The sequence below is a fragment of the Echiichthys vipera genome (genome assembly GCF_963691815.1).
Source record: "Echiichthys vipera genome assembly, chromosome: 6".
Lineage (NCBI taxonomy): Eukaryota > Metazoa > Chordata > Actinopteri > Perciformes > Trachinidae > Echiichthys > Echiichthys vipera.
Window position 1 is genome coordinate 23,108,951 of NC_139831.1, and position 27,153 is coordinate 23,136,103.

Sequence of the window (27,153 nt, forward strand, 5' to 3'; positions counted from 1 at the left end):
CAAAAGTTCATACACGCAGGTCTCAGACTGTTCCCTCTATGATATTTACACATCTTACAATGTGTGTTCCTGTGTGTGTGTGTGTGTGTGTGAGTGTGTGCGTGCTTAGAGTAGTGATCAGGAGAGAGGATTCAGCTAATGTGTGTCTGTGTTTGTATGTCTGTGTGTGTGTGTGTTTGAGTGAGTGTGTGCGTATCAGTTCAGTCTTTGCTTCCCCCTTCTCTTTCTCACACATGTGTCTCAATGAAGGAGTGTGTGTGGGTCATGAGAGGTGCTGCCAGCGGGGAGAGGTCGTCTTGGCCGTTGGTGCCGGGATTGAGCTGGCAGATGTCTGAGTAGAGCTCGCTGTGCCACTGCTTCCACTCTCTGAAGGTCTGGGAGCACAGGCCAGGGTCCTCCAGGAGGGCACAGATTACCGCCAGCTCGGACTCTTTGGCCTGGAGGGGGCGAAAGAGACACAATGGATTTACTGCACTGAAACCTCAGAGTAGAAAACACATTCCCGTTCAAATCAACGTAGCAAGTTGGTCAGAGTGGTGGCCATTTCTATGCTAACTTCTGTATAAACAGCAATAAACAGTAGCCCGTATTGACCAAATGGGCAGTGGGGTAGGCTAGTAATGTTTCAAACCATAGAGAGCCAGTTGCTAGATGGGTCATATTTTAACAACTTCATCCGTATACTCTTGTGACAGCGTAGGGAAGCATTGCCAGATGAGTGACAACTTTGTTCATCTTATTTTAACTTTGTTTGGCTTATTTTAAAAACAGCAAGCTAGCTAGCTAACTAAATAGCCAGCTGTCCACTAGTTAGCAGACTAACTTGTTAATTCCACCATGCTATCATGCTACATTGGTCGGGAGCGTATCTATGTTCTACGGGTCCTATGTCCCTCTGGTCCTTTTCACAGAAAGGGTCTTATGGTCCCCGGTCTGGTACAATTAGTGCTGAATTCCACAGCAAATAGGCTTATATAGACCCTAAACCTACTCGCTAACCCTGACCCTGCTTGTGCCCACGGTGGTGCCCACCTTGGGCACCGCGTTTCACGCTAAAACCCTTACCCTAACAAAATGCTGAATTAAATCAGCGAAGGCATAGGCTTGTAAAACCGGGAAACATAAGACCCGGGGGCAATAGGGACGATCCCCATTGGTCACAGCAAATAAGCCTCACTCCCCTCCATTCCGGAAACCGTCTCTGGAGCTGGGTCCACTACTCTCTGGTAGATAATAGATAGTACCCACCAAACGAGGCACAGAACAAATCTGGATACTACACAAGCATCAACATTGAAGTTAGCAGCTAGTGTGATGGAAGTTACAATTAACATGTTTTGGGTTTTAAAACACGGGACAAAACACATTCTTTATCTCCTCATGATACAGAAGTTTTCTTTATCTTTGCATGCAATGTACAGCCCTGTATATCTTGTGAAGATACTTCCCTTCATCCTGTGATACATGTGGGACAGAAATTTAAAATTATGACTCTGTGATACTCAAAGCACAGGACAAGTCAGCCTTGTGCTCTGTAAACATCATGCCAGCTGGGCTGTTTTGCACATCTGTATTTAAACTCTCCAGAACCTGACTTTGGGGGCATTTTGAAGAGGGCTTTCCTTGCAAGGGAATGATTTGGAATAAGCTCACATGGAGAAAGCCGATCTTATTGTTTCTTCATCTTTCTTGATTGACCTGTATTGACTATTTTTCCCACAACAGTAGCTAATGTTAGTTATGAAGGGTTAATGTTTGGTTAAATGACAGGGTTAGGGTTTCATCTCGTCAGTTATGAGGTTATAATAACTTATACTCCGTGTTTCGATGCCTGGCAGTATGTCTGTGTTTTCCGTTGGTGGGTACGATCTAGCATCTAAGGTGACTAACAACAATTCTTCCTTTGCCTTAGTCAAATGATCACGAACAACAGTTAAAAGTCCTTTCTACACATTCTATTTCTATGATCCTTCTCACACATATAGTTCTTCCTCTTCCCCAAATTCTCTGCTAGTGCTACCTTCAAGGTGCTGCGGAGAGCTCGGACACGGTGTAGCCTGTCATTGAGCAGAGGGTCCCTGGCTCTCTGCGTGAAACAACGTCGAAACTCCTGCCTGCTACAGGGTCTTGGGTCTCCTAGGGCTGTCACATTGGCTTGCTCCAGGGCCCGGTACAGCTGCTCTAGCCCGTCCAACGGCTCCGGCTCACGGCACTCTGATACCCGCCGTTCCCTTCCCTCCGACACCCTCCTCTCTCTGCTCTCAACTCTCAACTCCCGCAGGTCTGAGACACCCAGGAGAGGACCAGTAAGAGTCACTGCCAGGATGACACAATGAGCTTCAGTTGAATATACAGTGGTGGGTTTAATACAGAGTTGAAAACAATTAGTCGATTAATCTTAGTTAGTTGGGTGACGGAAAATTAATCGTCAGCCATCAACAAAAAGGTCAAATCTCATAGCTTACGGACTCTAAAATGTGAATATTGCGGGTTTTCTTACCGTCTGTGATGGTAAACTGACTATAAAGCACTATAGATCTGATCTTCATAGAATGTGTTGCTGACCTTTCATTATTACAACAAAGTTAATATGCAATGCTGTAAGATAATACAGTCTTTAATTAAGGTAATCATAATGCATAGCTCAATATTTTTGACTCATTAGCTATTTAAAAGTCTCTTCTTCTGAGGACCAGAGAGACTCCTCCATGTGTTCTCAAGTGCTTTTCTCCTTGTATAAAACAGATTGTGTGTAATTTCCTTACCTTCCTCACCCTCGAGCATATCTGCAGCCTGCCCCTCTGCCTCCTCGTCCTCGCTCCTTTCCTCCATATGAGCTGAGGTGTGTAACAGCTTTCCTGGCATGGGGTCTCTGTTCCTGGGCAGACTCTGGCTACGCTGTTTGTGAGACCGTCGGTGTGTGTGGCTGTGTGTGTGTGGACCTCGTTCCAGAGGGAAGGGCCCGTCCCGCTCCCTGTCCCTCTCTGCAGCGTGGTGTCTCCGTACGGGCAGCGTGGCCTGCCTGCGTCTCTCCGGGGACATGCCCTGTCTGCCCAGCCCTCCGTACAGCCCCATCTCTCCAGCCATGCTCCCCATTAGGCCCCCATAATCACTCTCCCCCGGCGCTGTCTGGAGGAAGTGCAGCCCCGCGCTGGTCAGAGGGGTCTCGATGAGGTCCTGCCACGAGCGCCGCTCACGATGAGAAGAGCGGCAGCCAGATGAGTGAGTACTGGTGCTGCCTGTGCCCGTGCCCATGCCCATGCCATCTCCACGCTGGTCCTCGGCCGAGGAGTGGGAGTGTGTTGACTCGCTGGAGAAGTGTCGTCCGTGCTTGGGCTCTGGGAAGGGGCTAGAGGAATTGATCTGGAGAGGGAGAGGGGAGGTGGAAGAGACCATCTGTGGAGGGATGGGGGAGGTGGAGGCACTCATTGATGGGGGGAGTGGAGACGGAGTGGAGCGCATAAGGCTCATGGAGCTGACTGAGCGGGGCAACTGGTCATAACTGTGGAGGAAGTTAGCCTGAAGGCCCAGGGGGGTTGTGAGGAGTGAGGAGGGATGGATAGAAGTTGATAAAAAGGTGAGATGTGAACACAGATACAAGGAATAGGTGACCCGCAAAACAAGGAGAGGGTGGAGGTGTGCAAGGAAGGAGAGTAGAAAGAAAGACAGGGAAGTATAAAGGGCAGAAAGAGAACAAAAGATGAGAGCAAAAAAGCAATGAGATGGCTGAATGACTGACATGACTGTTGTTTGGCTCAGCTGAGAAAACCAGTGCCACTGGACTTTTGTGTACAGCATCTTCTGAGTAAAACCCTATTTTAGTGTTACATTACTGTATTTTTCAGAGACGTGACAAGAGATGGCAATTGTTGCCCACCTAGAGCGCAGATGGTGAAGAAGTTCTGCCAACAGAACACAGACAGGTGATGGTATTGGCTGCTTACTGAACCAGATACTCTCAAACTCGTGTTTTAATAATGCTGAGAGCTCGGGTCGATGCAGCTCGGAAAAACTGTGGGGCTTTTAGCAATAAAATATTTTATCAGAATGAAATGCTACATAGAAAATGTTGAGTATGGGTGTGTGTGTGTGTGTGTGTGTGTGTGTGTGTGTGTGTGTGTGTGTGTGTGTGTGTGTATGTGTGTGTGTGTGTGTGTGTGTGTGTGTGTGTGTGTGTGTGTGTGTGTGTGTGTGTGTGTGTGTGTGTTGTGTGTGTGTGTGTGCGTGCGTGTACTTACTGATGGCGTACGATGATAAGTATCACAGAGAGATGAGGGTCCCTCCTGTTTGAGCGTCATCGAGCCATCGACCTCGTCTTGGTCGCTCTCACTCCAGTAGTCTGATATTAAGATTAAAACAGACACACACACACACACATTAGAAATTCATAGACAAAAGGGCAAAGACAGTGACATCTAACCAAGTGAATCCATCTCACCTTCATCAGGGCGTGGCACCTTGTCATCTGGTGTGTAGCCAATAGCAGCTAGCCCCAGTCGGTTCATCCACCTACATGAAACAAGAAAAGGAAAAAGAAGAAAGCAACGGTGAGGGATGTAAAGTAAGGAAAAGGAAGGCTTCAGAGGGGCAGAGTGGAGGAGAGAAAAGGATGGGTTATACCAGTAGGTGATGAATACAAAAACTTTCCCTTTAAATAATTTAAGTGCTGTCTCTTAACAGTTGATATCTGTCTAACTGACTCCATCCCCCAGATGAGGAGAGATAATTAGGGAGATGGATGCAGAAAGAGAGAAGTGACAATGCTCTGTTCTAGTCTCTCTCAACAGTGTGTCTCAGATGGCTTATACATCCACCCTTCCTGCACCCCCCCCCCCCACCCCCCCCCCCCCTCTCTGTCAGATCCTGGCTTGTCCTATGACTCTCTACAGAGACCTAATAAGAAGGTCACTACTAAGAGTGGAACCCAGTCTGTGTATGAAGAACAAGGAACTCATCATACTAAAGAAGGAAGTGCATCCAGTAGACCTTCTCAAAGTTGTAAACATAAACATTCTAAATGTGTCCCAGTTTATTTCCTGTTACAGTGAATGTGAATGACATCAGCTGACAGGACATTGACAAGGACCAAAACTGTTGCCTAGCAATGGAATTCCATTAAAAAGCTCTATAGGAAGCAACTTCCACTGGAAAAGACCACAATGGACTATAACTTGAATACTAAAAAACATTTCCTCTGTGGCCAAAACCTAATGTACCTTATTCGTCTGTGCCATAAAATTCTACTGTCAGTGAAGAACTCAGTGAGCCACTTTGTTGGGCGTGGTTTATTATCATATTATCAATCATATTATTTTGTTATTCCAATGATATTGCTGTTGCATCATATGTTTACTGTCACTATGGGATATGCATACTAGCCTGTCCAACATCACTCATGCAAACATCCATACCATACATCCACACCAACATACCAACATACAACAACATACACATCTTCTATGTTTATATGTCACACTTTTTCTGTATGTCATATTATTTCATCAATAAAGATGAAAATATAAATAAATAAAAGATGAACATGGGCACTGCAGTTTATTTTGAGTCAATTCCAGTCTTTGCATGAGATTCACTGTGAAAAAGAAAACGTTTAGAATATCTCCGTCAGTTCTGAGTATCAGTTTTTCTCTTTTACTTGAATTCAATCTTCATTGGGGATTATGTCTATCTGTCTGCCTACACAGAAAAAAACTCTCCCCTTAGGAACTTTTTTAGGAACTCAGGAACTTTATCTGCGTTTTGACCAGAAAAACCAGCATCTGAATTTAGTTCCTAGGCTATCTTACCCCCAAAAACCTCCCAGCTTAGGGACTGAAAACTAAAAAATACTGTAATAGTTCAACAGTCCTGTGTGATTTCCCCCTGTGTGAAAATCCAAATGTAAGTGCACCAAAAAATCAACATACATTTTCATGACATATAAGGCTATCTTTTTTCATGCCTATACAACCACCCACTCATTCACACATATACACAAGTGCATAGAAATGTGTGCGCTTTCACACATGAACCTCCAAGCGCAGTATGGAAGTCAAATATAGCTGGTTAATTACTCTCCCCCAATTATCTCCCCATGTCATTGAGGAGAGGTGTGGATAATTAGAGCTCATCAGATAGCACTCCTGCAAATATCATTACGATCTCCCTCTCACATGAGCAGACACGTGACACACACACACACACACACACATACACTCATACACAATTCTACATTTAACAACAGAGGGCCAGGTTCATGCCTTATTCATGCACAGTGTTGTGTGGGCTGTTGCTTTGTGTAAACTTGGTTTACTCAGCTAAAATATTCATGAAAGGACATGTGACGTCCCCAGCATCTGAATTATTTTTCTACTTCCACATTAAGACAAACACACTCAGAGACTCCCAGAGACACCCACTCACTCACCTGTTCATTTCCTCAAGACAATCTGTGGCGAAGAAGAAGCTCTTGATTTTGGGATGACAGGCTTTGAAGGCACTGCAGTCAGTCGGGGAGGAGAAGACTGATTAGTGTTTTCATGCATGCGCTGTAGGTGTGCGTTCATGTGGTGCGCTTGTGTGGGTGAGCGCAAATGTGCTTGATTAGTAATTTTGGCGACATGTGAGGGACACTCACAATTTCCGTCTGCACTCTATGGCTCTGTCTATTCTGAACTCAGGGAGGCTGATGAAGCCCTCAGCCTTCTCATCCTGCAGGCAGAGACAGATGGAGAGTGGTGGTACATCATCAACACACAGAACAAAATGTCATACATACTGATATACCAGTTTCATTTTGGATAGCAGTACTCTAGTCAAGCATATGAAAACAGCATAGGTTGTTTGCATTGGCTCCTTTCACCACTTGACATGACATCGATGGATGAGATATGACTAACTGAGCTTTTAAACTGAGTTATATCCATTAATCCAAACATCTTAACTTCACTTTAAAGTGTTACAGTAAGTTTTGTTTTCGTATTGGGTCAAAGGGCTCTGAGTGTATTGAAGAGATCAACTTGAATTAGAGCTGCAAAGATCTGATGATTAAAAAATGAGTTGATTGACAGAAAGTCAATCTGCAACTGCTTTGGTAATCGATTCATTTGATGGTTCCTGCTTCAATAACGTGAGAATGATCTGCTTTTTCTTGTCCGACATTATGCTGAATGGGATATCTTTGGATTTTGGTTTGTTGGTTTTACAATGTGAGACATTTGATGATTTCACCCTGGGCTCCTGGAGTCCTAGTGGTACTTGAAAAGCAACAATGAATAGAATCCGCATATACAACTAAAAATGTGTTACATTTTTTTACAAAATCAACATTTTTGTACGCATGATTTGCGGCATAAAAAGAATGTTCCATAAAAATCCTCAGCTGGAATCTGACAGGGGATGTTACGGTTACATGGTAAATTTTACGGTATAATGTTTAGAGCTGAGAATTTGACATTTGTAAATTTAATCTGGATTTAAAGGGGTTAACTATATACGCCTTTCTGAACACAGCGGGACAAAAAGGATTTAAGCATCAGCAGCTAAAATAATCTGATTTTTGGTCTCTAATATGGTTTGAGCTCCAAGAGCTCCTTTCTGTGTTGAGTTTGCATGTTCTCCCCGTGTCTGCGTGGGTTCTCCGGTTTCCTCCCACAATCCCAAAGACATGCACATGTTAGGTTAGTTGATGTCTCTAAAATTCCCCGCAGGTGTGAATGGTTGTCTGTCTCTGTTCGTCTCTATGTGCCCTGTGATAGACTGGCGTCCTGTCCAGGGTGTACCCTGCCTCACGCCCGATGTCAGCTGGGATCGGCTCCAGCCCCCCGCGACCCCGACAGGGACAAGCGGTTGAAGATGAATGAATGAATGAACTTCACTGCAACTTTTGTTAGAGATGTTAAATACATTCATCTTTCCCAGTCAACGTCGCCAGTTTATAACACAGATTGGCTGTCAAATATTTACAGTCTTGAACCCAACTCAAGATATGACCCTTACAACATCATCAGGGTTATTTTCTGACTTTAGAAAGCTCCTTTCAGAGCCTCAGAAGACATTATACAGCTGTGTTTACACACTGGGTAATACTCTCCACTACAAGTAGACTGACTACTGTGTGTAAAATTGGTGGAGTGTCCCTTTAATTCCTCTATTGTTTAAATAGTTTGACGATCTGACGATGAGGTTCTAAGATGGCAGCTGAATGTAATTCCTTACGTTTTGGTTGGTGTACCAGTACAGGCAGGACTCTTTGAGGATAAACCAGTACTTCCTCCATTTCTGGGTGAAGTAACCTTTAGCATCCTTCTTCTTCCACAGCCAGCCCTCACAGTCACCGTGGCCCAGGTCCTTACAGGAAATTCTCCTTCGACTGGCACTAGTGAGGGAACCTGCAGAGAGAGGAAAGGATGTGTCATACTGAAAGTCATTTTCATAGCATTTGGAAATGAATGAGGCAAAACACTAGTGATAAAAGGAGAAGTGTAGCCATTCATCTAGTAGTTCCAGTTTGGCACTAACAGACTGAATCCGAATGCCTTTTCAAGTCTGCAGGAACTTATAGTAGGACTTTACACTAAAGAGTATTTTTTCACATCTGCACATCTAAAGAATAGAATAAGCTAAAGGTTATTAGATTGAAGACAGTGATAAATCCAAAAAAAGGTAAACAATCTATTAGGTGTCTTATCTACTTGGCAAGTGCAGTGTCACTGTAAATGTGCATGCAATTATTTTAATACTGTAACAACTGTATTCCCATACATAAGCAATGTGTTATATATCGTCAAGCTTCAAGTCACAGCACCTAAAGTCTGCCAGGTTTAGTTTGGACTTTTGGTTTAAAAAGTTTGCTCTTTCTAGAGCTACCTATGCTAACATACAGTACATACAAAGTGGTTTGACTGTAAAAAGCATACATTGGAAAGAGAAGATGCACCAGTGTGTTTACCTTTACTTCTCTTTTTGGTTTTCGTCCTTAGAGAGGTGTAATGGAAAGACTAGAGGGGAGGGAGAGAAAAAACATGTTAGCTCTATAAAAAAAAATCTAGGTTGGTATTGATGCAGGGTTGCAGGGAGTTCACGCTCCATGTTTAGCTTATTTTTATTTTATCTGGCACACAACAGAGGATTACAGGCACAGAGGGATCACAATACTAAAACGGCAACAGATAGGGAAGTGACCTACAACCTGTGATGGAGAAATGAAAGCTGTATACCACGGAGATTAAAGCCCACAGTGATGTCAGAATGTCATGAACTGCATCATCAGAACATTTAGAACATTTTCCTTATATTAAAAGCAACTTTAATAGAGTAAAGGGGCATCAACACCCTGTGGTCTAATAGTTACATTTAAAATGGGAAGTGGGAATTTCTGAGTTCTGACTCGGAAGGGTGGGAGAACCTTACCAACCCCAATCTCAAAATCCAGTATGGCTGATCGTGCTTGTATCTTCTATCTGTGGATGTTGCTACAGTGTTTGTATGTGCAAAATACCACACACAGAAATGCGTTTTTATCAACTGGTATTGCTAACCATAGCTAACTTGGTTACAGCAAACTACACTTCCCCCACCCCATTAAATATAATGGTTTACTTGTCACAGTCTATGACTGGAACACAGTCAACTCATGTGGGAACGGACGTAAATGGAGCACAGCATATTTCTATGTTGACAGCAGCATGACTTTTGTTGAGCAACTGTGGCCATAACTTACAATTCTGTGCTAATAATTAACATTAAAATGCACTTTAATAAAACAGTCGGTAATTCACTAATGACTTTGAGCAAAAACTATCTAAAGTTAGCTAACAATAGTTAGCATTAGCCACTATAAGCTCCTGGTCATACCAGAGTGTATTGGATTGAACAAGGGTGCCTTCTATTGCTGATTAATTAAACTTTTCTTTTGCAAGGGAAAGAGTGTTTTATGTGTTTGTTCAAAGTAACACAATCTGAATCAATCTCAGCGATTGCAAACTATCTGAAAATGCATCTAAAAGAGTCCAAGTGGCTGTAGATACATACAGTAGCTGAATACAACTTCTGACTATCTAGGTAAAAAAGCACAATAAATATCTGTTTACAGTCCAGCTTGGGAGAAGAGGCGAAGGCTAATGACTAAGACAACTTCCTGTGTAACAGTAACCCGGAAATCAATTTACCTCATCCGACCGTTATCTTATATTTAATTATTACAATTTAGAATGGTTTTCATCTCAGGTATTTCTCCTGTTCTTGTCTGGCTGTATGTTTAGAGATAATCTGGACACATAAAAACATTTTTTATGTGATCAGAACTACAGTTTTATAAGTTTATAAAAGTCAAGATACACAGTCAGTCCCATAGCACTGTCTGCTCTCCTACCTTTCTTCCCATTGAAGCAGCTCCAGAGCTTCCTGAGCCGGAGTACCTGCAAGAGGACAGACAGGATTGAATGTAACCACAAACGACTCTTACAAATCCTTCCATCAATCACAAGCATGTGGTCAAACCACAAACACAAACTCACCTGTCTGTTGTGTCTGCTCGCAGTGTGTCTGCACCTCGCTAAGAGACAGAAGAAAAAAAGACTTCAATAAAGAGCTTCTAAAAACCCTCCGTGCCTACAAGGCAACGCATGCACGCACGCAGACACACGCACGCACGCACGCACGCACGCATGCACACACACACACACACACACACACACACACACACACACACACACACACACACACACACACACACACACACACACACACACACACACACACACACTTCTGTGCACCTTTGTTGGTAGTTAATATATGTGTATATGTTACATCTGTGGTTCCTTTTGTATTTCTATTCTGCATATATATTGAAAACATACATAGCTGACATGCACTTTATAATAGATGGGCAGTGTTCAAAAGACTTGATGACTGTATGTTTTTGTTATTTGAACATATGACAAAACACCCATGTTGGCACCATGAGTAAAGTGAGGATTACCCTCTTTTCAGCAATATACTCTATAAACTAATCCATTAACTAAAACCGTTACACTGGATGTTTAAAAGTTTTCTTAAATGCTCAAAGCGTCTAACCAAACAATTGTTATTATTATTTATTACAACAGCGTTTTTGCAAACTGGACTATTTACGAACACACTCATAGTGTTGGGCTTCTGGTTCAGTAATGCGTTTTGTTAATTGGCCTACGTGACAACTGTTTCAGAGAATAATATTCATGCAACACAAGTTCAGTGCTTTAGCTTAAATTAACTGCATCACCTTCGGCTCGGGTTCCGACATAAAAAAACAGAATGCATGTCGGGTTCGGGTCGGGTTCAGTTATTACTCACTCTGACTCGGGTCGGGTTTGTACAGAAAAGAGCCGCATTCTACTGTACAGAAGTCGTGATGGCTCATTTAAAGACACAGTTTCTGATTACCGTCTGTATGGATTGAGGGTTTTGATTTGATTTTTATACTGTAGCCACTCAACCTTCTTTATAATAAAAAAAGACATGTCACTATTTACAAAATGTGACAAAGTAAGTAAAACTAGAAAACAATTAAAAATAATACGAGCAAGATGAATCAGAATAGTTTATTAGTATGTTACAAGACTGTATGAACAAAAACAAAAAAAACAAGCCGAAGGCCCCTCCGAAAGGCGAGATGGAAGATGGGCCTACTTTGACAGATCAAACGGTGACAAACGGAACGAACAACGACAACGAGAAGGTTCTCTGAAAGTGTAAATGCGGGTGGCAGAAGGTGACTTCATTCAAAGGACTGCGGATCCATCAAGGGAGAATGAAGTGTGGGAGGACTCCCGACCAGCATGACCGCACTGCTTCGGCAGGTCAGACGGAAGAGACCCAAAGCCAGGTGAAAAACCACAGCACAGCGGGACCCAGCAATGCTGAGAGGGAAACCTCAGGGGATACAGGAGAGGAGATGGAAGCAGCTCCCGAGAATGATGTTCATGCTGTCCCCCCGAGAGTCGCACAGCCAGAGAGCCAACACAATCATCCAGAACGGCGCAAGAAGATCAAGTGGCCAAAGGCAAAGAACCAAGAGGAATGGCACAGGCTTGATGACCACCTGAAAGGAGTGCTGGAGCATTCCCTGCGAGGAACAGTTGAGCGTAAACTAACCTCGCTGAGCAAGATCATCTATGGGGAGTGCAGAGAGAGGTTTGGAGAGTGCTTGACCAAGCGGGCCTCAGCCCAGAGGCAGAAAGGCTGGAGGGAGAGATATATCGATGAGCTTGTATCCAAAAGGCGCCAACTGCGAAAGAGGTGGAGGAAAGCAGCCCCAGAGGAAAAAGAAGGCCTCAGGGTTCTGTGGGATGACCTCAAGCAGAGGCTTTCCAAGCTGCGTCGGGCAGAGAGACTCAGGAATCGCCGGAAACGGAAGGAGAAGGAAGGAAAGACTTCTTCAAAGATCCACAGATGCAGCCAAAGATCTACCACTTGGCTCACCAGGCCATGTGCCACGTCTAGACTCCCCCAAAACCCCTTTCGACACCTCCCCACCCAGGCTGAGTGAGATTAAGGATGTTCTGAAAAGGGCCAGATCAGCCTCAGCACCAGGACCGAATGGGCTCCCTTACAAGGTCTATAAGAGCTGTCCTCAAGTGACAAAGATCTTGTGGAAACTCATGAGCGTTGCTTGGAAGAAGCAATCAATTCCAGCGGAGTGGCAAGAGGCAGTGGGGATCTTCATTCCTAAGGAGCAAAATTCCAGCGATATCAGCCAGTTCAGGTCAATTGCCCCGTTGAACGTGGAGGGGAAGTATTTTTCTCAGCCTTGGCAAGGAGGATGACCAGTTTCCTCATTACCAATGGCTACATTGACACAAGTTGTCAAAAAGCTGGACTGCCAGGTTTTCCGGGGTGTGTTGAGCATGCATCCGTGATCTGGGAGCAGATACAGCACGCCAAAAGAGAGAGGAGCGACCTGCACGTCGTATGGCTCGACCTTGCGAACGCCTATGGCTCGGTACTACACAAGCTGGTCGAGTTCGCCTTGGAATTCTTCCACATGCCAGCGAGTGTCAGAAACAACATAGCCAAGTACTTCGACAACCTGCACATGTGCTTCTCCGTAGATGACTACATGACGGGATGGCAGCAGTTGGAAGTCGGAATCGCAATGGGTTGCTCCATATCTCCGATCCTCTTCGTGGCAGCGTTTGAGGTGTTGCTCATTGGAGCGACCTAAATGGCCAGAGGCCTGAAAGCACCATCAAGAGGGAGACTCCTCGCTCTGAGAGGATACATGGATGATTCGACAAGCATCTTACAAACCGCCCCATGCACGACTCCTCAAGCGTTTCGACGAACAGACAGTCTGGGCAAGGATGAAGATCAAGCCTACCAAGTCCAGGAGCCTTTCGATCAGAAAAGGGGTGAGGGATGACAGGACGGTGTTCACAGCTGGAGGAGAGAACATACCACTCCTGGCAGAGCAGCCCATCCGAAGCCTTGGAAGGGAGTATACATCAGAGCTCTCAGACAAGCAGATGGGGAGGACGGTTCAGAAACAGCTGAGAGAGGGGCTCGCAAGGATCGACAACAGCCAACTTCCTGGGAAACTGAAAGTGTGGTGTTACCACTTCACACTCTTCAAGCGTGTGATGTGGCCACTGAAAGTAGGTGAAATTCCATCTTCCCTGGTCAGCAAGATGGACGGCATCTCCAACAGGTACATCAGGAAGTGGCTGGGCCTCCCCCGCTGCTTCTCAGACACAGGTCTCTTTGTCAAGAACATCCTGCAGCTTCCTCTGAAGTCCATCAGCCTAGGATACAAGCAGGAGAAGACCCGCCTTGTACTCGAGCTGAGGAAATCCAGAGACGAAGCGGTGAAGAGCGCAGCGGTGACTGTCCGCACCGGTCGGAAGTGGAAGGCCCAGGATGAAGTGGATCAAGCTGTCTCCAGGCTGCAACACAAAGAGGTTCTGGGAAGAGTTCAAGACAGCCGGGCAGGGCTGGGCTGGGGACAACCTGTCCAGTTCTGGTCTAAAGCCACAAGGGAGCAGAGGAAGACCATAGTGGTGGAAGAGGTCTCACAAGTGGTGAAGGACCACTACCTCATCAAGGCCGTGTCCCAGGGCAAACAGGGAGCATGGATTCGCTGGGAGGATACCATCAACAGAGTCATAACCTGGGCCGACATCTGGCGAACCCCACAGTCACGGCTCAGCTTCCTCGTAAGGGCAGCGTATGACACCCTCCCATGCCCTCGAAATCTCGCCCAATGGTTCGGAAGCGAGGGCAAGTGCTTCCTGTGCAGCAAAGACAATGCAGGTCTCCAACACATGCTGTCAGGGTGCAACATCGCGCTGTCGCAGGGGCGCTTCCGGTGGCGGCACAATCAGGTGCTGAGGAAGTTGGCAGAGCAGCTGGAGAGATGCAGAGTCGGGGCGAACAACTCCTCGGCTCCCCGTCGGCAAAACATCGCCTTCATCAAACCAGGGGAGGCAGGGCAGAAGACAGAGGCGGGGAGGTCGGCACGTCTGCTTACCCCTGGGGAGAGCTGGGACATTCGCGTCGACCTGGACAAGCAGCTGGTCTTTTCAACTGAGATCACACAGACAACCCTAAGGCCAGACGTTGTGATGTGGTCCACAGCTGCCAAGACGGTCCTAATCATCGAACTGACTGTGCCCTGGGAGGAGGGATACCAGTAGCACATGAATTCAAGCAGGCGAAGTACAGCGACCTGGCGGAGGAGTGCAGAGGTGGAGGCTGGTCTGCGACCATTCAACCGGTGGAGGTCGGATGCAGGGGCTTCGTGGGGGGGTCTGCGATCCAAATTCAATTCAAATTCAAAAAACCTTTATTTGTCCCCGGGGGGCAATTCAGGGCTCCTCCTCCTCCTCCTCCTCCGGCTCCTCCGTTCTGCGGGAATGACCGGATGCGGCCTGAAAAGGCCATAAAGGAGTTGGCAGAGGGGGCAGAGAAAGCAAGTTTCTGGATGTGGTTATGGAGGAGGGACAGTAGTTGGGGCTCAACACCCCACTGAGGTCAGTATGCTTGTTAGTGTAGGATAGTGTTCTTCATATGCCACCGAACAGATATGAGTCACCACCATGAGAAGTACGCAGCTGAGAGGGTTAGAGAGGGCTGGTGTTAGCTAAACTGTTAGTGTGCTGTGTGTGTGTGTGTGAGGGTGTGTGTGTGTGTGTGTGTGTGTGTGTGTGTGTGTGTGTGTGTGTGTGTGTGTGTGTGTGTGTGTGTGTGTGTGTGTGTGTGTGTGTGTGTGTGCGCGCGTTTGCATGCGTCGTGTTTTAAGCACAGTCTGTCAGTCGCCCTTGTAATTGGTCTGGCTGATGCTAAGTCACGCACCGACTCACAGGGATACGTGTTTGTGTGCGTGTGCGCATGCAAGTGTGTGTGTGTGTGTTTGTCCAGAATAAACTCCTATTTAGACTCAGGTGTGTGTGAGGAGATGGGGATATTAGGATGAGTTAGGATGAGTCGTGAGATGGCTACCCTGCATACAAATGCACTCCTGTGTGCTGGTGTGTGTTTGTTTTTGTTTGCCTATGCCTGTGCCAATATGTGTATGTGTGTGTGTGTACTGGAACAGAGGGGCATATCTGAGAGAGTCACTGCCAATGTCTTAATCTGTGAAGTTGGCAGCCATGCAATGACACTGATCATCCTCTCTCTCCTTTGTCTCCTCTACCTGACATACACACACAAACAACAACGTGTGTGAATTTGTGAACACCACGACCTATCCTGCGCACACAAACCCTCTGAGAGGACGCAGACACACACTGTAAGTTGAAGGAAGTTGTGTGAGTGAGTCAGGATTGAAGCCTCGAAGGTGTTTCAAGTGCCACTGACAGGCCTTTATCACAGCAGACAGTTTTAACACATCACAGCAGGAAATGCACAGGTACAGTTCCATTTAGCTGATTCAAATTAAGGGTGCTGTATTGTGCATGCTGGTTCCTTACAGTTTCAGTGACACTTATATATACACAATATATTATATCAAAATCTTGATATGAGACTAGCCTTTAACTACTTAGTCATATCCACATTACTGATTATTATTTTATTAAAAATTTGATTGTGTAAATTTTTGCGAAAGCACCAATAGTCAACCCTAAAATATCGTCCACTATCGAGGTATTTGGTCAAAGGTATTGTGATATTTGGTTTTCTCCATATCACCTAGCCCCAGAACCATTATTACGGCCTATTAAAAGTAATAAATGACATGTAAAACAATAAACTATCAAAACTCTGCTTTCATTACTGAAAATAAGGAAGATGAGGAATTATTTTTAGTTTGTTAGTTGATTTATTCTGAAATGTCTAAACTTTACAAAGACACAGATTCATTTAAGCCTCTCAAAAAGGCCGGTCGTCCACGTAAAACAAGTGCACGAGAGGACAGGGTTGTGAAGACTCTCAATGGGGAATTGGTTCAACACTGCAACTGGAGTTGCTCGCCAGTTCAGTGCTGAAGAGGGCAAGGATCTGTCTCTGCACACAGTGTCTCATCGATTAAGACCTTTTGGACTGAAAGCACACTCTGCAGTGACCAAACCTCTCATCAGCAGAAAGAATGAAAAGGCTAGATTTGCCTTTGCTGAGGAGCATGCTGTGTGTACAGAGGAGAACCGGTCACAGAGTGCACTTTAGTGATAAGAGTACATTGAATTTATTTGTGTCTGATGGGGAACATTATGTCCGGAGTAGGACTGGGGAAGGACTAAACCCAAAGTGTGTAAAGAAGTCAGTTATATTTGTAGGAAGAAGTATCATGGTTTGAGATTGATGTTTTCTGCAGCAGGAGTTGGGGCTCTTGTACAGCTACATGGCAGGGTGAATGCAAATGTTTATGTGAACCTCCTTCAGAAACATGCAACACCTTCACTGCAGTTGACTCCCAATCAGCTGCAATTTTCATACAAGACAACACCCTCTGTCCCACTACAAAACAGGTTTCCCAATTCCTTGTCCTTTAACATGGCATGTAATGACATTAGTCTGTGTGTACAGAAAATAGACATAAAGCACACCACCACCACCCACACTTCTATAAGACTTAACCAGACAATACTAAACACTAATGGGGAAAAAATGTGTCTAGTTGCAGCGCTGCAAGACATTTCACTTCTACACTTATACTCTAAAAACCCCATTTAGAAGACTGTGTACATACAGGCAAAGCATCCGGTGGTTGGTCAAGGCGCAGAGTGGAGGACAGCATGGAGGGGCTGATGGGAAAGCTAGGGCTGCTGGGATTGCGGCTCTTGCGCCGCGAACGTCTGGTGGAATCCCGCCGGCTCTCTCTGCCCGGACCCTCGGGCTCCTCCTCGATCACCAGGATCTTGTCGTCGCTAAGGTAACGCAACAGGGAGTTGTCTGAATCTGTCGGGATGAGGTGGATAGAGGCATGGAGAAGTTAAAGGATGGACAGGCAAAATTGAATGGATGCCATTGAGGAGTGGGGGGGTAGCGTTGTAGAGTCAAGGGTTCCACCCCAGAGTGGAATCAGATGAGGGTGAATAGACCCTTACAGATAAAAACCGAAGAGAAAGGGATAAAAGTTCCTCAGAGCTGTCGTATCTGATTCGGATCCACAGCTGGGGATATACAGCTAATCTGTTTGCAATAATTATGCTGAATTGAGTCGGTCACAGAAAGTTTTATTCTGCTTTAGCTCCAAATAGAAAAAGCTTCTTACCACATTTGTTTATTATCCATATACTTAAATGTAAAAAAACTAAAACATAACTGAGAGAAAGAGAAGGAGAAAGCCAGACCCCAGACAGCACTATTGTGCTTTAATGTTATTCATGGACTTTCTGATGGTAGAGTGGAGGATTGTCGGTCGAATACAGATTGAGTCTCTCTGCAAAACGGTGAAGCTGGTTAGAATCTGTCACATAGAAATACCCTCATTTCCAAAGCAGCTGTATAAATGCAATTGCCTTGCATTTATGTTTACTTGTCGCTCTGTCAGATACATACCTGTCAGATATGTATCCTCACACAACCACACCACCATGGATAACCAGAGGATGAGCTGAAATGTGTTGAGTATGGAGCAAAGCGCGGCACCAGTCCGAACCGTTTGCGTTACGTGTGTGAGGAGCTGGGTTTTTGCGTGTGTTTGTGTGTGTGTGTGTGTGTGTGTGTGTGTACCTCGGCTCCCTCTCTTGCCCATGCTGGGTTCCTTGGCCTCGGCCATCCAGTTATATTCGGGAGGCATGGAAACAGGCCTGAGGTCACCTGGAACGACCAATCAGCAATCAGAGAGTCGTCTAGGGGGAGGCAGTGGTTGTGTCGTGGGAAGGCGGTGACTGAGAGACAGCGTGGGAGACAGCTGGAGGGGTGGACAGGTGAGACAAAGTGTGTGCAGGTGAGGGGGGAGGAACGGGAGACTCTCTAGAGACTGTTGTAACGAGAAGCATGTTTCTTCAAGAGAGGAAGCTGCCATTTCAGGAGCGCATTTCTAGGACATTCGTTTTTCGGGTAAATATGACTCACCTTAGTAAGTAATGACCTGTCAACTAACCAAACCCTGTCTTTTATGGTAACCCTAACCTTACATAGCTAGCTGCTAACTTAAATAGATATTGTACATATTTTAATCCAGGTCTGTGTCATGGCCATGTGCTCAGGTGAACAGAGTTTGACACGTTTTGCGTCACTTAGGGAATTTCTCCGATGCTCTATTCCTCTGGGCCTTACGCCACTGAGACAGGCCGGACAAAGTTCATTTGAACACACATCTGCGGCCAAGTGCAGCCAAACTAAAACTAAGTGGGAATTTAAAAATAAAGGTGTATCTCAAAGATGAAGATATGTATGGACATTTACCCTTGGTATAGATGACATTGGATCGTTGGTCATTGAATCGATATACACGTATATCGACCCCGATCGTTCGTTACACCCCTACTTCTTACAGTACGGTACCTTTACAGTACAACTAGCCTAGCTAGGCGACCATGAAATTGTTTTCCAATGCTTCTGTCTGTCCCAATGGCCCTCACCTTGCACATCAAAGGCCCCTTGAGAGTCTCCCAACAAGGTACAAGATGTCTAGGAAGCTGTCTTGGAGAAGGGTGACACAGGTGGTGGGGCAGGAAGGGAGCTGGACAGTGTATTTTGGACTGACCCTTCGGCATGTGATCAGTGTATTTGGGATGTGCGTACGCGATGTAAAGACACAAAGAAGCAGAACCATGAAGTGAGTGATGAACACATAAGGAGGAGTTCTGAGAAAAAAAGGTGAGAAAACTGGTGTGAAAGAGCATGCTGTTTTATGAAACAAACAAAGAGCCGGAGCCATCACTGCCCCATTCACACTGTGGAATTGCGCTCTCCGTCTCACCATGGGTAGGGGTCTTGTCCCGCCGGCGAACCCCCGTGTTGCGGCCCCTGTCATAGTCAGACCCTGGGGGTCCGTCTCCCTCCAGCAGGGAGAAGTACTGACCGCTGTCCTGGTCCAAGTAGTAGCTGACTGCTTCTGAACCTTTGGAGCCGGACTGTGAGCTGTAGCGGCTGATGTCATCGCATGACATCAGACCCAACTCCTCCCTGGAGAGAGCAGCGTTGTCATCACATCAGCACCATCATCGGTGTCATTGGCAGGATAACAACAAAATGTAATCGCCATCATCAAACATCTGTGTGTGCAAGCGGCTGACCTGGTGCTGTAGAGTCCAGAGACAGGGGAAAGAATATAGACGTCCTGCATGCTGGGGGCGTCCATTTTGGACATGCCCAAAGTTCCAACAGGCGTAGGGGAGGTGCTGGTGGGGCTGGTGGGGACCGGCTGAAGGGAGAAAGAGGAGAGGATGAAGAAGGAGAGAATGACTCGCACTTTTTCATTGAGTTATAATTGGAGAATGGTGAGGGGATCTGGGAGCACAGCCCGCAGAAACCGAGCATCAGACCTTTAAGGTGTTAGTTTAAGATGTTACGACAGAAGGGAACCTTTTATTTGTTGTTATCTTCCTCGTACTGCAGCCTCTGCTCCTTTTAACACTGAATTACAAGTTATTTCCACACAGCAACCATGTTGTGTTTATTGTCTTTTTTTTTCTATCTATCTGACTGTGGAGCCTCTCCCACGGTCAATCGTTTCAGTATTCTGTCATTTTGTCTCAAGCCGCTTCATTCGCACTGGGTTCTCCATGTCTGTTCCCATGACAACCCCCCGTATCTTCTCCTCTCCTTTCCTCTCCTCTACTCACCCCACTCCGTGCTACAAGAGAAGGAGAGGACGAAGGAAAGCTAGCGTGGCCTCCTATCTCAGCTTGACTCAAGGACACTTAGATCCATTTGTCATCATGTCCTGCGTGAGGACAGGTTGCCTCGCTTCTGATGTCATGGAAACTCGGTCCAAATCTTTAAGTGAATTATATTTGTTCTCCGCCGAAACCGCTGAGGTGACAAATACTTAGCTCGTGGCGACAATTACTCCCCAAGGAAGAGGTTTCCAGATTTTTGAAAAATGAGGGGTGTTTTTCTGTATGTCTGAGGAGGACGCTTTTATTAGAGAGGAGACGGCGAGTGTGGACAGGATGGATAAACAGACAGAGAGCCCAAGCGACGGCGAGGCGGGCAGCGTTCTCATTAAGGAAGCCCAGTGTTTCATCATTTCATCAGCAGTGAATTAGGCGAATTAATTTCATATTCCAAACTTTCCATCCTCCCCCTCCCTCTTCACCACCCTCACTACCTCCATCCCCGGGCCCTGTCTCTATCTTTCTCTCTCTCTCTCATGAAGGAAGCTTACAGTAAGACGGCTTCACAATAAATAATGAAGACGGGGTGGAAAGAGTGGGACGTGAGAGTGAGAGAGAGAGAGAGAGAGAGAGAGACAGACAGACAGAGGAGAGAGCAACGGAAATAGGACAAGGAGAGAGACGGAGAGACACAGTGCAGAAGAGAGAGAGAGGGAGGGAGAGAGAGAGAGAGAGAGAGAGAGAGAGAGAGAGAGAGAGAGAGAGAGAGAGAGAGAGAGAGAGAGAGAGAGGAGGGGGAGCTGTGCAGTGTGGTGACTGGAGCTGAGAGTGAAAACAGTAATTTAGTGATTACAGCCCACTGCTGCCTGCATGGAAAAAAAGGGGGGAGTGGGGGGTAGAAGTTGAGAGAGATGGGACCTCCACAGCAGGCGAAATTCCATTCTGTTAAAACAGCACTTAAACCATCTGACCCCTGCTGCGTCCACTCCAAACTAACAAAAAAATAAGTAAATGTGCTGCTCAAATCCTCACCAGACCAATACTCCCTACCTCACCACCTTTACACACGCAAACTCACATACACAACACATACACTCTCACTAATGTTTAACAGAATATTTTGACTATGTAAGAGGTTCGAGAACAGCATGAATGAAGTGGTAACAACAGGGCTGGAAAACACATTTAATTGAAATTGTTTATGTGTTGGTTGAACAAATGATATAGTTATATATCTGACCTTTCTTATTGTTTCAAACATAAACAGAAGTTCTGGATAAAGAAACCTTAGATTAAAGATTTGTAACTGAGGTATGCTCTAGTTTAGACATTAAACTATTTCTGCAACAAACAGCAATTTATTGTTACTTATCAAGCAACATGTAGACTGATACTGACTGCTTAAGACAAAATATATAATAAATATAAGAGTAAGCTTTTTATATATGCCCAGTCATTTTGACTCCCTTCTGAATCCCATATAATTAAATTGAGAATAATTACAACAACTGACATCTAACAACAAACTCAGTGGCCTCAAAGTCTGTCCATCCAGACAAATATGTCAAAAGTAAGCCTGCATGGGACAAGACATGTCATGTGGCCTACTGACACTCTGTCATGTTGGGAAACAGGCTTATTTATTTTCTTGCCAAGAGTTAGGTGAGAAGAGTGATACCACTAAGTCACCTATAAAGCGCACTATTTAACATGTTATAGCGATTTTCTTTTCTTTAATTTATCCAAAAGGTGAAGTGTAATAACATGTTGTAGCTTTATGGCGGTCAGAGCATGTGTTATGTGGTCACTGTGAGGTTGCCGGGCAACCGGGCTTCAAGTGTTTCCTCCCCTGTTTTGTATTATTTATGTTAAGGCAAGTAGATTTCATATTTACTGCACCGTATATACGGTAACTTTCTGCTAGAAAGCAAATATGCATATTTCCCGTATTGTCATCAACCTTGGAAACAGCAATGTACAAATCAAAGTCCATTTAGTAGCAATTCTCCAGCTTTTTGTTATCTCACCTGATCTTCATCAGCAGATGGTCAGTTTTCATGGAACTGTAGACATTTAACTTTCTATGTCTACTAAAGATTGAGCCTCAAACTCCATCTGCTGATGTCTATCAGTCTTCATGTGATCTGATCTGCTGGAGAACAGCTACTAAATGGACCTTATTTTTTTAAATAAAACAATTGTTAATACATTTACTGTTATGTATTATAATAAAGATTTTAGATCAAACATTCATCTTTGAAAGGATGGCAGAAAGATTAACCACCAGAAAAGTAGAGCTGTAGAAAGAAGCTATGACCCCTCGCCCATTCAACTGGCCCCATTAATAATGCATATCAATACGTGTTGCCTAAAATAGAAGACATTTTCAAAGAGTAACTATTTATGTATTTCAACATATAACAGATTTATGAAAGTAGGGTCATGGGCAATATGTGGCACACGTGTGACCGCTGAAGTGGACTCTGATGTGGACGCTGATGTGGCATTCAGTCACACATGAAATGACTCCCTACATTCATGTTTTGCAGCATCGCAGCAGAAACTGTACTTCTCAACGTATTTGTTAAAATCATTGCAAGCATTATAATTGCAGCGTACACACACACACAAAGAAAGAGATACAGTAAATGTCATTATTCAGTGGAAGGAGGTTGCCATGAAGGGATTTGGAGCAGGAATCACATGATAATTTGCAGCGATTAATTGTTTCTTTTGTAAATTCAGTCCTAATTCGACTGAATGTTTGCCATATTTGGGCTAAACTTCACAGCCGTACAATTCATCCATCTAAAACCGGGCTTAGAGGTATGAGTGCGCATGTGTTTGTACTTCTGTTTGTTTTGGAGAGCGTGTACGTACAGTACTGTATTTATCCAAAACTGAGCTTACAGAGTGCAGTGACCCAGTTACTTCGCCTCTCAAAGGAGCAACTCGACTCATAACGGAAAATATCTCTCTGCATGCGTGCACAAACATGCACAGAAACAAATTTGCTCTGACACATACAGATGGACAAGTGTGCCATGCTTGGAAATATGTGCCCCACCCACCAGTACACACCCACGCATACACAGGCTGGTTAGCAGGGTATTTTGGATTCAGTGCATTATCTCCAGTATTTGCTGAGTAGCAGCTCTTATTTCAGAGCCAGTGGAGCTGCCTGTAGTTGCTTATGAATAATTAAGAGCTCCAGTCTTTCTGAGAGAGAACAAATCTGAAACAATCCTTTCTTCTCTTCCATAGATATCTGTGCACTCTGATCTGGGTGCTCACGGCGTGTTTGTGTCTTAGTGGCACATCTGGGAGAATTCCCACAATCCTCTGCTGTTGCATGCAGCAAATATAACAATAAGCTTGTGGTAACAACTTAGAGTGTTGATCTAACAAGGCAGCAACCTTGTTAAGAACAGAGATGGTGATGAAGTTGCAGTCGGCTTTATGGTTATTACAGGGTTTTAATGGTTTCTAGGCCATAACCACAAAACACTAACTGAATGTGCCAGGCCCTCATGTGAACATACACTGGCAAGTATATAGTGCTATATACTGCATTTATGTAGAAACAAGACTTCACAAACAGACCAATCCTCGCCGCACTCCTTTGCCTTTTGGCACAGCTCTTTTTCTATGTGCACTAAATTTGGGTGACTTTTCTTTGCTCTGAATGAGTGATGGACTGACAAAGTATTCCCCTTCAAAGGTCCATTTTTGTAAAAAGGGAGAGTTTCATGTCTTTTTTGGTTATAAAGCAGATTAAGGTGCTATATAAATACTGTGAAAGTATCAAAACGCTCAATCCACAGAGAAATGCACACAGTCTGTAGTCAGAAACTGTGTCTTTAAATGAGCCGTCAAGAGTTCTGTAAGGTTGTGATGTTAAAATTATACTATATATAGGTAGAAAGTGCTGTTAAAGTGATGTTACAGTCATTCCCTGACTGCAATGATGGTGCAGAGACGCTGAGAGTGCAGATATGGAAGACCCAGAAACGCTGACCAATCAGAGCATTTCAGACAGCGCGTATGAGAAAAATGATGTGTTTTTTTTAACATTAGATAGTGTAAGCATGATCAAGTAGAAACCCAAAATATAAGTATTAACTTGAAAATGAGCAATTGTGACCTTATATTGAAAGACGCACACCCACTCTGATATGTAAGCCTTTAAACAATCATTTCACATTTTAGAATCAATGGCCCTTCATGGACAAACATAAATAAAAAAAAGTTGAGATCTTCTGTACATTAAAAATGTACTCTCTTTCAAAAAGGACATATCCTTTGGGGCAAAGTTGAATGAATCAGGACTGAAGTCTCAGTAAATATGAATATGAATGTGAGTGGGAGTGTGGTCGGACCATTTGGTGACCTTTATTGCCCTCCGCTGGCTCCTGAGCAGGGAGTTCAGGCCACATTATACTGTTTAAATCATGCACACATCTACAGAGTGCAAATATAACATTCGATAAGTTATTTCACCCTACTATTGCATTTTTTTTCTATCTAGAAATAAAAGTGATTATGGTATGCATGAATTCTCTTCAGATGGAGATTTAGCTTCCATCACATTTGTGAATGGGGTCGAACTGTGCCAGCAGTACGACAGGCTGTAAAAAATAAGAGATTTGTTGAAACACTCAACAGGAGGATTGATGCAAGGTCACACAGTGAACAAGTTTCCTTTGAAAATGTTTGTTTAAAAATGCCAGTAGGAGAATGCAGAGTGTGGGCAGTAAAAACAAGAGCTGAGAGTTAGTCAAAGATAAAGCCAGAGGCACAACACAGCTTTCTGTTCAAATCCTTCACTGTAAGGAAGAGTGCAGTTCCACATGTGCAAGACTGTTTTTGCCTCTTTGTTAAAGCCTCAAATGGAGTGTTTTTAGAGCAGCGTGTCATTGAGTCAGTTTCGTGCTTTTCAGGTTAAGGCTTCCGTGCTGCTGTTTACCTGAAGGCCCAGTGGTTTCCAGCGTACATTCCTAAGAAGCGCGGGTGTGGAGCTCAGGGTGTTCTGAGGCCTTTTCTTCAGTGTGAGGATGACTCCGCATGGGTCCTCTCTCAGAGCGTTGACCAGGTTCTTCAGCTGCCAGCCCACCTGAGGAGCACACACACACACCGGTCTACCAAAACAACTGCTGCAAACCTCTATACACACACAGCTGCACAAAATGCAATGGGAGCAACCAAATAAGCTGAGGAAAACCACCACACACATATATTATCACAGATATGTATGTATGATAAGTGGTTAGAACCAGCATTTTGCTCATGTCCCCCATTGTACGAAATGTCGTCTCATTTGTGAAGCCTCACAGAGGAAATAATGGTACATGCTCTGCTGTTGCAAGGTAATAACTGCCCACATGACAACACTGAAAACTGAGTTTCTAAAATAATTAATCTTGGAAGATGTTTTCCTAAAGATATGTTTTCAGTCATCTAAAAGGCAGTTCATGTATGGACAAGAGGCCAAAACACGTAGAAAAAGCTGTGTATTATTAGTATTATTAATGAAAAAGTAATAGATCATAAGTTATAAGTATTTTGGGAGTTTCGGTTAAATGTATTTTGTTTCTTATGTTTAGTCTAGCCAAATGTCTAATAATACAAATTATTAGAAGCATGTCTCAGTATAACAAATTACAACTGAACATTTTGATTTTACACAACAGCCTAATCAATTTAAACAGCTATGACTTAGCTGCCATGTGTCTGACTCACTTGAAATTTTGCTAAATTTGTCCCTTTTAAAGCTAAAGTATTCCTAGAGGTGATTTAGGTAATGATCAAAAATGATGGCTTCCATTAGCAAATTTGCAGAATTCTCCATGTGAATATTTTTAACTTTAAACAACAGTGTAACCAGTAAAACAACGATATACACACAGGAAATACACATTAACATATTTTACTAAAGCTTCACCAAACCACTCATTACACTATGTGTCTTCCATTACACCCAGGTGCTCCCACTAAGCACCACATTGTCCCAGTACCGCTGATCTGAACACATATTCAAATAAAGGATGGCGTCGCCAGTATGGTTCAGCTCTAAGGAAGAGAGAGAGATATGAAAAAAGAGTAAGAAAGGAGTGCTGACTGCAGTGATTCCTCGTGGTTCTGGCCCGCCTGTCTCCAGAGCTCGCAGCACTCGTCAGGCCATTGATTGGCTACACTGGTCTCAGCTACTGGAAGTGTCCGCAGAGGCCACCACACTCACACACACACAGAGAACTGCTCTGACCTTATAACGATGACCAATCTGAGTCAGCCTTTAGCAGTTTCCTGTTCTCTTTAACCCAGTTCAGAAGTCGGGGTTCATAGTGTTCACCATCAACACATGTAAGTAATGTACTACTGCATGTTTTGTCATGTTCAGCCCTCTAAAACAAACACAGGTAGGCTATATTAGGGCACACAAGCAAGCATTGTCATTTATTTCCTAATGACAGAAAAAGGGCTATAACGGAACATACCGAAAAAATGTGAGTATCAAAAAACTTCAAGTACCAGCATGTGATATATTTTTTAAGTTCATGAGCGGCTACTTATGTTCTGACAATATTTACCATTTGAGCACTATCATTTTGGGACATGCAGTAGGCCTAAGCATATTTTGCATAATTTTGTTCTGCTTTTTTGAGTTAGATGAGAAGATTGATATTACTTCAATATCTATCCGGTCAATGTGAAGCTACAGTGAGCAGGGGGTTAGCTTAGCTTAGTATAGAAAATGGAATAAAGGGGAAACAGCAAGCCAAACTAACTACATAGAACATTTTTGTTACGGAGCTTGAGAGGTGTAAGTAGGATTTGTTTTTTAACCCTCGGACAGATCTAGTTACCTGTTTCCCCTGCTATCAGTTTTTATGCTAAGCTAAGCTGACCTTTGTCTGGCTGTAGTTTCATTTTGACCGGACAGATGAGAAAG

At 44.3% G+C, this 27,153-nt stretch overlaps 1 protein-coding gene across 1 annotated transcript in view; it reads right to left on the bottom strand.

The window, feature by feature from the left end:
• Positions 1 to 227: 227 nt before the first annotated feature.
• LOC310948304 (connector enhancer of kinase suppressor of ras 2) overlaps positions 228 to 27,153 on the bottom strand; it is a gene marked incomplete at both ends in the record, with an annotated part of 66,076 nt that continues 39,150 nt past the window's right edge. The window contains 16 exons of the mRNA XM_083915381.1: positions 228 to 437; positions 2,021 to 2,283; positions 2,766 to 3,519; positions 4,239 to 4,339; positions 4,439 to 4,509; positions 6,425 to 6,496; positions 6,635 to 6,708; positions 8,215 to 8,387; positions 8,948 to 8,996; positions 10,370 to 10,415; positions 10,515 to 10,552; positions 17,165 to 17,373; positions 18,151 to 18,237; positions 19,346 to 19,551; positions 19,662 to 19,789; positions 25,171 to 25,317. Coding sequence (XP_083771507.1) covers positions 228 to 437; positions 2,021 to 2,283; positions 2,766 to 3,519; positions 4,239 to 4,339; positions 4,439 to 4,509; positions 6,425 to 6,496; positions 6,635 to 6,708; positions 8,215 to 8,387; positions 8,948 to 8,996; positions 10,370 to 10,415; positions 10,515 to 10,552; positions 17,165 to 17,373; positions 18,151 to 18,237; positions 19,346 to 19,551; positions 19,662 to 19,789; positions 25,171 to 25,317 — 2,628 coding nt within the window. The remainder of the gene's footprint in view (positions 438 to 2,020; positions 2,284 to 2,765; positions 3,520 to 4,238; positions 4,340 to 4,438; positions 4,510 to 6,424; positions 6,497 to 6,634; positions 6,709 to 8,214; positions 8,388 to 8,947; positions 8,997 to 10,369; positions 10,416 to 10,514; positions 10,553 to 17,164; positions 17,374 to 18,150; positions 18,238 to 19,345; positions 19,552 to 19,661; positions 19,790 to 25,170; positions 25,318 to 27,153) is intronic.